This window comes from Propithecus coquereli, unplaced genomic scaffold, assembly GCF_000956105.1.
Source record: "Propithecus coquereli isolate 6110/MARCELLA unplaced genomic scaffold, Pcoq_1.0 Scaffold20, whole genome shotgun sequence".
In the NCBI taxonomy this organism is placed as follows: domain Eukaryota; kingdom Metazoa; phylum Chordata; class Mammalia; order Primates; family Indriidae; genus Propithecus; species Propithecus coquereli.
Window position 1 is genome coordinate 6,750,061 of NW_012144967.1, and position 14,065 is coordinate 6,764,125.

Below are 14,065 nucleotides of genomic sequence, written 5' to 3' on the forward strand. Positions count from 1 at the left end.
ATGAATAGAACTAGGCCCTCACCCTCCAGTCAGGAGATTGAGAGAGTCTTCACAAAATCTGACCACCGCAGAGGAAGAACACAAAGATGCTGACTATCCATGGGAAGTTTCCCGATGAAGCAGCCCACCTAGATCACTCTACAGCGAAAACTTTCAAAGGGGCTCAAGCCCTATCCACATGGTTCAGAGCTTCCAATCATATGTTTAGTCACCCACTCTTAAATATGAAATGACAACTGAGGATTACCAAAGCCATTTGAGAAAAGTCTGTAACATGAACAACAGAAAACAAAAAGAAGTATAAAAGCATGCAGAGAACGATAGGGGAGAAAAGAGTGTGGAAATAAAACATGACAAGAGAAATGAAAAACTCAAAAGAAATAATGTGAGATAAAGTTGAGGGAACCCCCAGAAAGTAGAGTAAAAACAACAAATGGAAAATTAAAAAAGATAAAACTAGGGACCAATATTCAGACTCTGATATCCAAAAACAAGGAATTCCATAAAAATAAAGATAAAACTCAGAATTTAGAGAAGAGAAAATTACCACAAAATAATTCAAGAAAATTTCTCAGAACTGTAGGAAATGATTTGTCAACTGCTGAGTAGCCGGCACAATGAACTAAGTAAGACAAAAGATCACGAAATTTCAGAATAATGAAAACCCTACAAACTTCCATCACGTTGTGGTAATTTCCTATAGCTATACACTCATGATCTGTGCATTTCTCAGTGTTATACTTCAATTTTTAAAAAGGACACAAAATAAAAAGATACACCACAAACTGAAAGATACATGTAATGGCTATAAAAAATAAAAGATTAGGATCAGGAATGCATAAAGGATTCCTATAGAAAAGGTAAGACAAATTACTCGAATTAAGCAAAGGATACGAACAGGCAATTCACTGGAAACATGAATGCCTAATAAATACGAAAATAAATGTTCAACTATACCACCAGTCAGTATTTTATAACCCTCAGATTGGCAAAAATTTGTAGTAGTACACATTTTGAAAAATCCCAATGTCCATCAATAGGGGAAAGCATGAGTAGTGGAAGTCATAAAACACAGGAACATGAAGCATTTAAAACAGAGCCACAATTATCAACATGGATAGATCTCAGAAACGCGAATGCTGAGGGAGGAAAAGCAAGTTACAGGATTCACAAGCGCACCACTTACATAGTTTTAAACACGGAAATCAATACTCTGTGTTGTTTATGGACACATGAGAGGCAGGGCTGCGTGGCACAGTGGTTAAGGACCCACGCTCTCATGACAAACTGCCTGGGTCAAAACTCTGCTCTATGTCTTAGCCATGTGACATAGGACAAGCTGCTTCACTCTCGTCACATTTTTTAATATGTAAAATGGAGACACAATAACCTATCTCACAAGTTTGTTATGGAGAAAATACAGATAAAACAGTGCCTGGCTGTTTATGTGACCTATTATCATCTTTATAGATATAAGTAGTAAGACTATAAAACTACACTTAAGCATAAAAGTCGAATTCAGAATTGTGGTTACTTCTGGGACTTAAGAAAGGAAAAAGCATGGGTTTAGACACAGGAACACCAAAGGCTTCAATTTTGTATTTTGGGTCTTAAAAAGTTCAGATTTGACAAAGCTTCATGGTATCTCTATCAATGCCTATTATAGTCCTGTCTGAAATTTTTCTGTATTTTTAAAAAATTTTATCATAAAAATACAAGATTGAGTACATTTGTAAGATCATTTTTAAAATGGTAGGGTACCATAAAAGTATTGGATATTACTTCGTCTTATAAGCACTGAGCTAAGGAAGAATCAGGAAACAGATCAGATAGCAGACTATGTAATTAGTTTATTCATTTACTCAATTTACTCATTTACTGATACATTTCTAGATAAGTGTAAAGAAAAAAAAATAAATATATACGTATGTGTACAGGTTTTTGATAACCGAGAGAAAGAGATCAAGAGAGAGGTCACAGGACAGGGTCAACATTCTACCCTTTGCTGCCAAAGGACAGGAGTATTTTCGGATTCAGAGGAAGACAGCTTTTCTTTCAGCCCGAATGAGCTGTTCCGGTGCACTGATTTGTGGGAGTTTGGGAGAAAGAAGAGACAACAGAGCGGTGGGGGAGGGTACGTGGAGTATAGCACAATGAAATCTACACACGTAGCTCCAGCAAGGGCATAAGGGCCTGTAGGACATACCGGACTGTATCAAACCCCATGCAAGCCCTGGTCCGTGCACTGGTTCCCCATTGCCTTGCCAATCTGGTATGAGGAAACAGGGCCACATTTCCTAGGCCGTGTCTTAGCTCTTAGCACACAGCATGGAAGCACGTTCGATACGGCACACTCACCACTGCTCTAACTCCCTCGGCCAGGACCCACCTCCTGCTGTGCCAGGCCATGCCCTGGCTCTCACCACTCTACCCGGGGCAGCCTTCTGCACCTCCTCGAATCTGCACACACGCAACTGCCACTCAGCCTTTGTGTGTGCTGCTGCAAGGCCGTGGTGTGCTCTGCCCTCCCCTCCACTGTTACTTTTACTCTTCCTTCAGAACTCAATTCAAACACCACTTCCTTAAACAAGCCTTCTTGGCACTCCTTGACTAGATCAAATCCCCTTCTCACAGGATCAACACTGTAGGCAATTTCTCTCCTCCATACCCCCGTCACAGTAGCACCAACATGATTTGTGTAGTTATCTGACTATCTCCCCTACTCAAATGTAAAGTCTACAGTGACAGAAACAATAATCTATTCAACATGGTGACTCTGGGAGCTGGCACACAGAAAAGATTCAATAAATGTTCACTCAGTGAACACCTGTGTTTGCCAAATGCCTCTAAGGACCCCTACAGCCTTTCTCACTGGGAGCACAAGACATGAAATCCAGTCCCCAAACTTCTTCCTCACTAGAAAACAAATAAGAAAACCTCTTCTTGCTAGCCTGCTTCAGAGCACATGGTCTTCAGCTGTTACAAGCAATGTATTTCCAAAGTAATGTGCTAATGCTTAGATCAACTGAAGCTCTGCAGCTGGACCTCTAAAAGGCAGACCAGAGCAAGCACCAGAGCTGCAGACACTGGCAGCCCTCAATTTCAAGACTTACTATGCTGAACGTCTCCTGGTCCAGATCATCATCCTCATCTTCTCCAATAGGGACAGGTTCACTTCCTGCTGTAATATGGACAGGACCCTGAGATCGCTTTGATTTACTTGAAGATTTGGCATCACCACCTTTAGGCTTTTAAAAAAGAGTTACAAGGAGTCATTGTCATTTGTGCAATCCTGCCTTGCGATTTGGACTTCTTACCTATGTTGCAGTGGGTAAACAGGGCCTGAGTTTATAAAAAAAAATAAATAAAAAGGCAAAATAAACTCCTGAGACATCATGAAGACAAGTCTACATGATTAACAGCTTACTCACACATGATTCCCATTTCTGTCTCTAAATGTACCTAATTTTAACTACGATGTCATCAATGCTATTTTTGGGCTTCTCTTCCCCCATCCATAAAATACACAAAAATATCATCAAGAGGCTAAGATTGTAAACTGGCAGTAACTGGCAGATACTTCTGGAGTATCACATAGCAACTTTTATTAACAGCTTATCCAGTGATCTAGGAATTTGTATTAACTAAATTATTGTCATTGACTGAAATCTATATGAATCAACATGGATAAATCTCAAAATTATATTGAATTAAAGGTTGTAGAAGGATTTCATATACCAACATTTTAAAGCATATGCTATGCTTTGTTTATGGTTATACAATATGTATATATACTGCAATGTGTAGTACAAGTATAAAAAGATGAATAGGAAAGTTTCAAACCTACTTCAGAGCAGTGGCCATGAGGAGGAGAAAGTGGGAGGAAGAGTAATGACATGAGGGAGAAGGAATGGGAGGGAGCTCAGCAGCACCAGCAATATGTTCACAAAATACAACAGGCATCTATCTGCACCCCACACCCGAAAAAGCCACGTGAAATAACCATGAAAAAAAGTCAACAACAATTGTAATATCTGGGCATAAGATAAATAGGTGTGTGCTAAATTGTTCTTTGTGCTTTTATTTTTGAAGTAGTTTCCATTAACAAGAGAATGTCTTTCTGTGGGAGCACGAATGCACAGGTATTTGTCACAGTATGGTTTATTAGCATTAAAAATTGGAAAGCATTTCACTATAGGAGATTTAAATTGCTTTCAATATGTTTACAGCCAAACAGAATCCTCCCCATCTATAAAAATGATTTTAACATTTATTGGTTCACTTGGAAAGTTGTGATATACTGCTAAGTGAGGAGAAAAGGTTATTCAAACAGTCTAATCTGATTTTTATTTTATATTTATATGTATATGCACAAAAGTTTCAAAGGTACTAATCAAGAAATCTACTAGAGTTATTACTGGACACTGGAATTATAGCAGTTATTTGTTTCTATGTTTTGGCATTGATTAAAGGATTAACTGCAAAATACTTTGTTCAGAGGTCAGTGAGCATACATGCAACACTGTACCAATACTGTGGTTTGGAACAAACTTCACAAAACCCACAACATGAAGATTCTATAATAGGAGGGCTTTTCATCCATTTATACTCCAATAGCTCTTAATAATATTTGTTTTGACTCCTAAACCTTTCAAATATTCAGATTCATTTGTAGATTGTGCTCTTCTGATATGAATCTGAGAACATATTTCAAGTAGTTACCTGCAAAAGCGGATTTCTCTCACCTGTCCTATCTCATTCAAACAACTTCCCTGAAATATGTAGTAAAAGATCAAGAAAAGGCCTTCTATTTTAAAGAACACCCCAAATTGCACATTCCTCTCTTTCTGCAAGGAGCGGTGCAGGCATCCCTCCAAGAGCCCTTCCTTCTTGGCTATATCCATAAAAAGACAATTATTTCAGGGCCCTCAAACCCCATCCCATTTCTAAACCCAAAGGGGAATTTTAAAGGCTGTGTCTATCCCCATAAATAGAATGGCACCAATACCTTCTCTTTCTTATCCTTTGACTTCTTCCTTTCCTTGTCCCCTTCTTTGTCTTTCCTAGAACTCATTTGTTTCTCCTTATTCTCCTTGTTCTCTTTCTTCTTTTGTTTTTTCTTCATTGGACTTTTTTCTAAGCCATCATCCTAGGAAACAAACAGGGCCATGAACTTTTGCCACAGATTTTATATTTATTCAATTGCTTTCTAGGGAAAGCAGCACTGCCCCCAGTGGTTCACCACTGTGTCCATACTTAGAAGCTCATTTTCAACCATATGGCCTTAAAGGACTCACTCACACAATGCTAGACTCTCTAGGAATAACCAGTTAAGACTGTAAAGGCAGGGGCTCTTTACTTATATCCTCTCATTTAATTTTCATGGCAACCCTTCAACATAGGCATCACCATTCCCATTTCACAGATGGTAAAAACTGTGTTTATACCTGTAACACAGTCAGCTGGTAAGTGGAGAGGTTGCCAGCATTTGAATTTATGTACACATGACTCAAACCCATGCTAGTCCCTGGGCCATTGCTGACTCTCTTGGGGCTAATTTCAAAGTGTAATTACGCTATAAGAAATCTCATGACGTTGTCACTCACTGAAACAGCACACTGAATGACACAGATTTACTTTTCACTTTACTTAGACCTGAGGTTACAAACTGGCAGGCTTGGGCCAAACTCAACGCGCAGGAGCTTTGTTTGGCCCAATAACTAACTGAACTCCACAGCAGCTGCCCCCTTTACGTTAGACATGAGCTCTCTGGTTAACCACAGTCCCCACCATTCCCTATCATTCCCAACAACGAGGCTAAGTGTCAACTGCCAGGTATCATTAATTTTCATAGTTCCCTTCATCTACTTCCATTATGCACGAATTGGCAACTCTTGACTTAAATGAACAACTAACTACATTCCTCTCTGACAGATTAAGCAAAGATATAAGTATCCTATTTTCATCTACTCTACATGTAAATCACACACATTTCAAATTAGTTTATTCCAGTTCATACAATAAACATAACTAAAATAAAAATAACCCTCCACTGAAATCTGGCCTCATACCTTTACTTCTCCCTCTTCTGATGGATTATCTGAATGTCTAGGAGATGAAAACTCAATTCCATGCTCATCTTTCAGTCTGGGCGCTTTGTTTTCCTTCTTTACTCGAGGCTTCCGCTTCTTTAATTTGGCCTGGAAAGGGAAAGAAAATGATGAAACTGTAAATCTAGTCCCTGAGAAGCAGAACCAAGTAACATGATGACTCTTCGAACCAGAAGCAGCCATATAATTCAAACAAGAAAAATCAGAGAAAATAAAGCCTGCAAGCAATTTTACCTGAAAAAACCAAACCAAAACGCAACTGTAGGTATTATACATAGCCTACATTATAATGTCCATATTTCTTGTACCTACTGATTCCATTTTTTGGAATTCATCCTAAAGATGTAATTCAAAAAATGGAAAACAGTCTGTGTACAAAGATAACAAATAAACATATCAAATAATAACATTATTTATCTAAAAATAAGGAAAAGGTTAAAATAGTGTTTACTTAATCAAATATGATACAGTTATTTAAAGCATGTATAAACATGACCTAACCTGTCTCTCCAGAGCCTCATGCATAATACATGACATTCTCAACCTCTTATGTGAAAAATGACACTATTTATGTCAATATCACTTGAAAAGAAATAGGGCGTGGAATTACAATGATTTTTTTCTTAAAGTCTGTTTTGTTTATGATAATACAGAGAAATTAATACAAATGAATTAGCTACAAGACCAGGCATAGTGGCTCATGCTTGTAATCCCAGCACTTTAGGAGGCTAAGGTGGGAGGATCACTCGAGTCCAGGAGTTTACAGTGAGCTACGAAAGCACCACTGCACTCCAGCCTGGGCAACAGAGCGAGAGACTCTGTTTCTACAAAAAATAAATAAACAAGTTTTTTTTTTAAAAAAAAAAGGAAATAGCTATAAGAGCACTTAAGGAACATGGTGGTATAGGATGTAACCTGTATCCTAAATGTGATTCCCACTTTCTAGGCCTGAACTGAACTAAGTTGGGTAAATAAAAGGAGATAAAGCTCAGATGAGTTTATTTGGAACTTAGTTGGCATTTTTCACTGAGCAAGTGAGGTAATCATAAACGATGTCCAGTTTCTGAATTAACTGTGGATTCCAAGTGTTCATTTTATCCCTGAGAACCACTATTACGAGTAGTCCAGAGATAGATATAACAATTGGCAAACCCACTGGTATTCAATACGGTACGTGGAACTATATTCCAAAACTGAGGACGCAGGATAAAGTGGCAATAACGGTACATCTGAACTAGTGGCACTGGAGAGAGATCAGGATGATGTTGAGGCAACATTTGAGGAGAACGGTTTTGTAAAAAAGTTGCCAAGCTGTTGAGGTCTTAAATGAACATTTCTATTATTGCCAATCAAACCATCATCACTGGAACCTCAAAAGCAACATCTGCCCATGAGGTGACACTCGATGCAGCGCAGGTTTCTCTTTTGCTACCTAACACTGCATGGTTGTACCCTCGGCCGCTTGACGAACACCCAGCTGGCAGCACACTCACCTCTTCCCCACCTGTCACAGCCCCCTTCTTCTCTAGACCCTTCCGGAGCAGCTTCAGCAAGTAGTCCGCTCGGGTCTGCAGCTGCTTCCCCTGGGGCTTTTTATCTGTCTCCACAGGCAGAATCTTCAACAAGAAAGGAAGAGAACACCCACCACCACCCACATTTCGGTTAGTGGATCAAGATAAACAGAGACGACAAAGAACTGAGCACAGTCCTTTCCCTCCCCAACCACCCAGAATGTAGCCTCAGATCCTATCTCATGTCCATGGCTCCCAGTCACTGAGAATCCCTCACGAGCTGTTCTCATTTTACAAAATGGGATGGAGAAATCCAGCTCTCCCAATGGCTCCTACCTGTGCTGTTAACAGGGTAGAACAACTCAGGTAGGAGGGGCTTGTGGCTTCATCTGCTAGAGCATCCCAGCCGTCGTGGATTTCCTCCTTCCAGGAGCAGGGAATCCCTGGAGCTAGGTTAAAGCTTCGTTTTAGATTGAAAATGCTTCTTAGAGCATTGCCGGAGAGCACTGAGCTATGCCAGGACATGGTAATTCACTTCCTGCTACCACAGTTGGATCTCTCGGGCCAGGCTGGATTTGGTCTCAGTGCTTATGGCAGGGTGCTGTCACCCTCCTAAAACCCAGATGGGATGAGAACTGTTGGATGTGCCAGGAAAAGCCCTGCCAGGAGCACTACATGAAGCAAATCCTAAAAAAAATTTCAAGCAGTCAGCTTTCCTGGCTTGTAGCTGTAACTATGGCCTTGCTATTTTCAACAGACAGGGTGGGAGGCTCAATTTTGTGGGAGAAGAACAGCCAATGTTTAATTCCATTACAAAAAATACCAAGGTGACATTCATTCTTTATGTGTAGAACTGAAATATGGTTGTTTCAAATGTACTTTTAAACAAAGGGCCAACAACTAAGGCCAAGGAATGTTTTTAATTAATCATAAATGTACCCTGGTATTTGTTGTAATGAGATTTCACCTATAATACATATTAGAATTTTAGGATTTCTCCTATAATTTCCCCAAAATTTCACCTGGCTATTATCTTTCCCTTTATTTTCATCTATGAAACAGTGCCACAGTCCACTAAAGACGGAAACATTTCCAAGGATATAGAAATCCCAGGAACCTACTATTGTACTAATTTCTAAATTGATCCCCCGCCAAAAACAGTTAGAAATAAGTAATCGATATAAAAATAGTATATAACAAATCATCTTAGAAATTTCTGGCAGAGTTACTTACTTTGTCAGTTAATTTAAGCTCTGGATCTGTTTTAATTAACTCCCAGTTTCCATAGCCATGTTCATAAATTCCCAGCAACAGGCGAGAATCATCCTCCACTCCCCACTCCACATCAAAATGCGCAGCTTTGACACGACAGGTTAAGCAATATCTAAAGGGATTTTTAAAACAAGACATTAGAAGAGGGGCCTTTCTGATATGTTAAAGAACAGACAATGTAAACACTACATGACTACACATAACAGTAATTTCAAATCTATTTTCTTATGGCGCAACCACCCGATGCGCGTACACAAAATACACTCACTTTTTTTTTTCTTCTGGGTCCACAGGGATAGATTTATGCAGCATCTCAAACTCTTCTTCATGTTGGATAATAGATTTCACATTAACCTGAACTCCAGATATCTTGATTGTTGGACCTCTCCTTTTCCCTGGTCCTTTCCCTAAAGAATACCAATTTCATATTAGAAAAATGAAAATTTACTGAAGTTCCAAAGAAAACATGTTATCACCAAACCCTGAACTCTTAGTGCCTCTCTGTATACATCTCCAGCTTTTATTGGTAGTTCAAAGATATATTATAAGACAAATATTTTCCTCAGTTAATGTTTGTAAAATAACCTTCAAACAATTCAGTTAAGACTTAGAATTTTTTAATACACTGGTGTTATAATGTATTTTAATCTTCCTGTTTGTTTTATACTACTTTGGTTCTAAAAGTAATAAAGTTAGTAAAAGAAGATTCTGAAGGTTTAATATCAATGTTGAAGTTTTTCACTTTTGTTTTCCTACCCATCCCATTAGCGGAGTTCGAAAAAACTCAAGTGTTTTAAAGATGATTCATACTTGATCTTTGTAACATCGTGACTGAAAAAGTATCAGACCAAGTTAATGTCTAACATATTTGAAATGAGGAACAAAGGGATGGCATAAGATGGCTAACCCAAATTCAAAGAATTCAAGAACCCTAACCCAAATTTCAAATTAAAATAATCTTAGAAGTAAAAATGAAACTGTCACTCTAACAAAAGTCCAATTTGAAATCCATGAGATAATGCCACCTGTTTGTAAGAAGAAAAATGCCTCTCAGTAGAAAATGGGCAGAGCATATGAACAGTTTATAGAAAACAAAATGCAAACAGAACTTAAAAGAGATGTACAACCTTGTTCATTAAAAGAAAAATGAGATACCGTTTCTCACATATAAGATTGGCAAAAATCCAAATATTTAACACTGTATCTGTCTGTTGGACTTGTAAACAAGCACCAACAAACATTGCTGGTGGTTATGTAAACGGCACCAGACTTATGCAGGAGAATTTGGCAGTATCGAAGCAAAGTACATACGCATTTTCCCCAGGATCCAGCAATCCCACTTCTAGAAACCTATCCCAAAGATACACTGGCAGAGATATGATATGGTATATACATTACACCATTATTCAATGTGACTTTATTTATAATGACAAAAGACTGAAAACAACCCAATTATTCATTCCTAGGGAACAAAAAAGTATGAAGTGGCATCTACCTATAAGGTGGACTGTTGTGCAGTTGTAAAAGGAAGAAGGATCATCTCAAATAATGGTATGGAGTGATCTCAGATGTGAGGAATAAGCGGGTGCGGAACAGATGTATGTTCTCTTCTGTATAAGGGTGAAAAGACCCGTGTACACACGCTTAAATTGTAAAAAAGAAACAATGGAAAGATGAACTCAAAACTAATAGAAATGGTGATCTACGGGGGAGGAAGAGAACAGGACTAGAGACCAGGGATGAAAGCAAGATTCTCCAAATGTACCCTATATTATAGTTTTGACTTTGAACCATGTAAATGTTTGACATGATTAAAAAAAAAGTTAAAATCAAGATGAGAAAAGCGATCCCTAAAAACTGAAAATAAATAAAAACAACAAAAGAGTCTAACTGTGTTTGAAGTTGGCAGCATAATCACACAGGGAAAAGATTAACTTCAAACAGTTTTAAAATATAATATTTTGATTGTACATTGTTAGTGGGATGTATTCTAAGGACAAAAAGAAATACAAAGAAATCAAACTTTGGGTGTATTCTGCATGCTACAAAAGCACAGATTCAGATCACTGTCCAAACCACTTATGTTTCTTTTACAAAATATACACCTTAAAATAAGTTTTAACTATATCTATTTTTACATTCTATTAATTTCGATATCCTTAAAAAGAAAATTCCAAAACATAAATATTCACTTCTGTACTTAATAATAGCTAATACTGCAAGCCAGACACCATGCCAAGCACTTTACAAGTATGGAATTATTCAATTAATCATCCAAACCCTTTGAGGTAGGTACTATTATTCCATTTTGCAAATAAGGGGAATATAACTTGCCACAGGTCTTATAACTAGGAAGCGGCAGAATGAAAATTCCATATAACTGGCTGTCTCCAGAGGCTGAACACTTAACCATCACTCGACAAAACCTCCAAAAGGCAGCCTTACCTAGCGCAGCAAAGCGTGACAAAAGAATGGGGGAAATGGCCCAGATAAACCACAGTCCAGGGAACTGGAATAACAACACCCTCGTTTCTCTGAGGTTCACTACGAGGTGTCCTGTACCAATAACTACTTCAGAGCTCTCTCTTCACAAGCATCCCCACACCTCCTGCTTTTAGAGAGATCACACACGACAGGCAAAACACTTTCTGGTGTCTAAGAGAAAACACACTGCACGTCCAATCGAATTACGACAAATGCTAGCAGTATGAAATCTCAATGTAACAAAAATGCTCGCAATATTCATCCAATAGTTTATTTATTCCAATGAAGTCTCTAAAATCCTTTACATTTGCAACAACACACAATATGTGTATGTATATCCAACATAGCTAATGATGCTTGTGGTCTACAACGCCCCTTGTCTGCAGCCAAACTACAGGTGTCCATCATTCAAACCAATTTAAACTTTCTGTAACAACAAAAAAGGAAACCATTTCATCTCATACATAACCCTACACCTTCTGCACATTAACTGTGTTTGTGAGTAGATCTGCTGGAGCTTAGAATGTTGAGCTCACAGAAGGGCAGCTCAGAATACACACCTGAAAGTATTAGGCATGTATAGCAGTGGTCCCCAATCTTTTCGGCACCAGGGACCAGTGTCATGGAAGGCAGTTTTTCCAAGGACCACGCGGGGCAGGGAACAGTTTTGGGATGATTCAAGCACATTACATTTATTGTGCAGTCAAACCTCTCTGCTGACGATAATCTGTATTTGCAGCCGCTCCCCAGCGTTAGCATCACCACCTCAGCTCCACCCCAGATCACCAGGCATTAGATTCTCATAAGGGGAGCACAACCTAGGTCCCTCGCACGCGCAGTTTATAGTAGGGTTCGCGCTCCTATGGGCATCTAATGCTGCTGCTGATCTGACAGGAGGCGGAGCTTATGCGGTGATGCCAGCGATGGGGAGTGGCTGTAAATACAGATGAAGCTTTGCTCACTTGCCCACCACTCACCTCCTGCTATACGGCCCAGTTTCCAACAGGCCACGGACTGGTACTGGTCCACAGCCCTGGTGTTGGGGACTGCAGATGTATAGGATGTAAGTCGATCCTAAAAAATCCCCTTTAGCAAAAGAAATCCCAGCCCCTAAGTGCCAGGTTTTGGAGGCTCACTGAACAGACTTGTTGACTTACCCTCGCTGGCATTTTCTTTCAGCTGTTCTTCATATTCCTGCATTGCTGACACACAGCTGTTGTGAATCAGTTCACCCAGGCGTTTCAGATCTGCCACAGACTTATCTACCAGCTCAGCATCACGAGCTATGCACTCCAGCCTGAGGAAAGACAAATACAGAGACGCTTCAGGGCCCTGTGCCCACTTTCTAAATGTCACGAGATGCCATTCGGTCAATATAAGCTTCTCCTGCAAAGACATTTTTCTCTGTCTTCCTTCATTTCTCATTCCAAGGCTCCAACAAGAACCCTTGGGACAGCGAGTGAGGGCTAACACATTCATTTTCTATCGTAAAGAATTATGCCTTAGAATATTCCACAAAACAAAGTTAATTCCAAAACACAGAGGAAAGAAACAGGGAGAATAAATTCTGTTCATTAAATAAATGCGCTGTCTGCTAATGACAGCACGCCAAGCACCTGAAGAGCGTTTGCACTAGAGTTTGCATCTTTGTGTTCACCTTCCTTTCTCCAGCCTACTTTCATCATTGCAATGTTCCCAGAAGCAGAGAATAGTTGCTCCTACTATACAGTAGTTGTTCTCCAAGTGATATGAAGCATATGGATATATTAATGGCTAAAAGCCAGGCTGTCAAAAGGTACTGAACCCACTTTTCCACATCTTGCTGGTTGTTACAGTCACTGGCTTAAATTAAATGGCAGTTTATCTCTGGGTGGTCAGCAATAGTCCTTGAAAGATACATCTGACTTTCTCAGTTTTGCTGTGGCCTACAGTTACACTTCGCCACTTCCCCTCCGAATGGAGAGGACAAAGGAAAAAACACAGGCTTATCATTTTCATCCAGTCTAGAAGTTTATCAGGAGTAAGAGCAAGGAACCTGGTATTTTCTTTAAATCAGTGCTATTTAGATTTTGTACAAAACAAAATACGGAACTACTTGAAATAGAGTCTTCCGTTAAAATCCAACTTCTGAATTCATTTTCTGAATGTTTGTAGAATGGTAACAACTGTTAACCCTTTTGGAAGTTAACATTAGCGAGGTGGTATAAGCTCTTTGTATTTAATCCTCATGACACCCTGTTAAATAGTAGAAGATCAGAAAATCACAAAGAGCCTTTTACCTTTGACATTATTAAATCTAAGACCCAGAATGGAAATAATAACTACACATGTTCTTTTTAACTAGTTATCTGAACATCTCTTCTGGAAATTATTTCTTTTTACTATAGTTTTAAATATACTTGCTTCATCTCCTTGACAGAAGTAAAATCTTCGTATGGCTGGGCGTGGTGGTTCACACCTATAATCCTAGAACTTTGGGAGGCTGAGCGGGGAGGATTGCTTGAGCCTAGGAGTTTGAGACCAGTCTAAGCAACATAGTAAGTCCCCATCTCTACAAAAAATACAAAAATTAGCTGGGCATGGTGCTGTGCACTAAGCTACTAAGTAGCTTGTAGTCCCAGCTACTTAGGAGGCTGAGGTAGGGGGATCACTTAAGCCCAGGAGTTGCTGGTTGCACTGAGCTACAAT

At 39.2% G+C, this 14,065-nt stretch overlaps 1 protein-coding gene across 4 annotated transcripts in view; it reads right to left on the reverse strand.

Moving 5' to 3' along the window:
- CHD2 (chromodomain helicase DNA binding protein 2) overlaps positions 1 to 14,065 on the reverse strand; it is a 115,638-nt gene that overhangs the window by 20,206 nt on the left and 81,367 nt on the right. For all 4 annotated transcript variants that reach the window (XR_001137471.1, XM_012643753.1, XM_012643751.1 and 1 more), the window contains 7 exons: positions 12,535 to 12,674; positions 9,162 to 9,300; positions 8,855 to 9,005; positions 7,604 to 7,726; positions 6,072 to 6,200; positions 5,009 to 5,149; positions 3,114 to 3,248 (listed from right to left, as the gene is read on the reverse strand). Coding sequence is in view for 3 of the 4 variants with exons in the window: in XM_012643753.1 (XP_012499207.1) it covers positions 3,114 to 3,248; positions 5,009 to 5,149; positions 6,072 to 6,200; positions 7,604 to 7,726; positions 8,855 to 9,005; positions 9,162 to 9,300; positions 12,535 to 12,674 (958 nt within the window). In the remaining variant the exon portion in view is untranslated. The remainder of the gene's footprint in view (positions 1 to 3,113; positions 3,249 to 5,008; positions 5,150 to 6,071; positions 6,201 to 7,603; positions 7,727 to 8,854; positions 9,006 to 9,161; positions 9,301 to 12,534; positions 12,675 to 14,065) is intronic.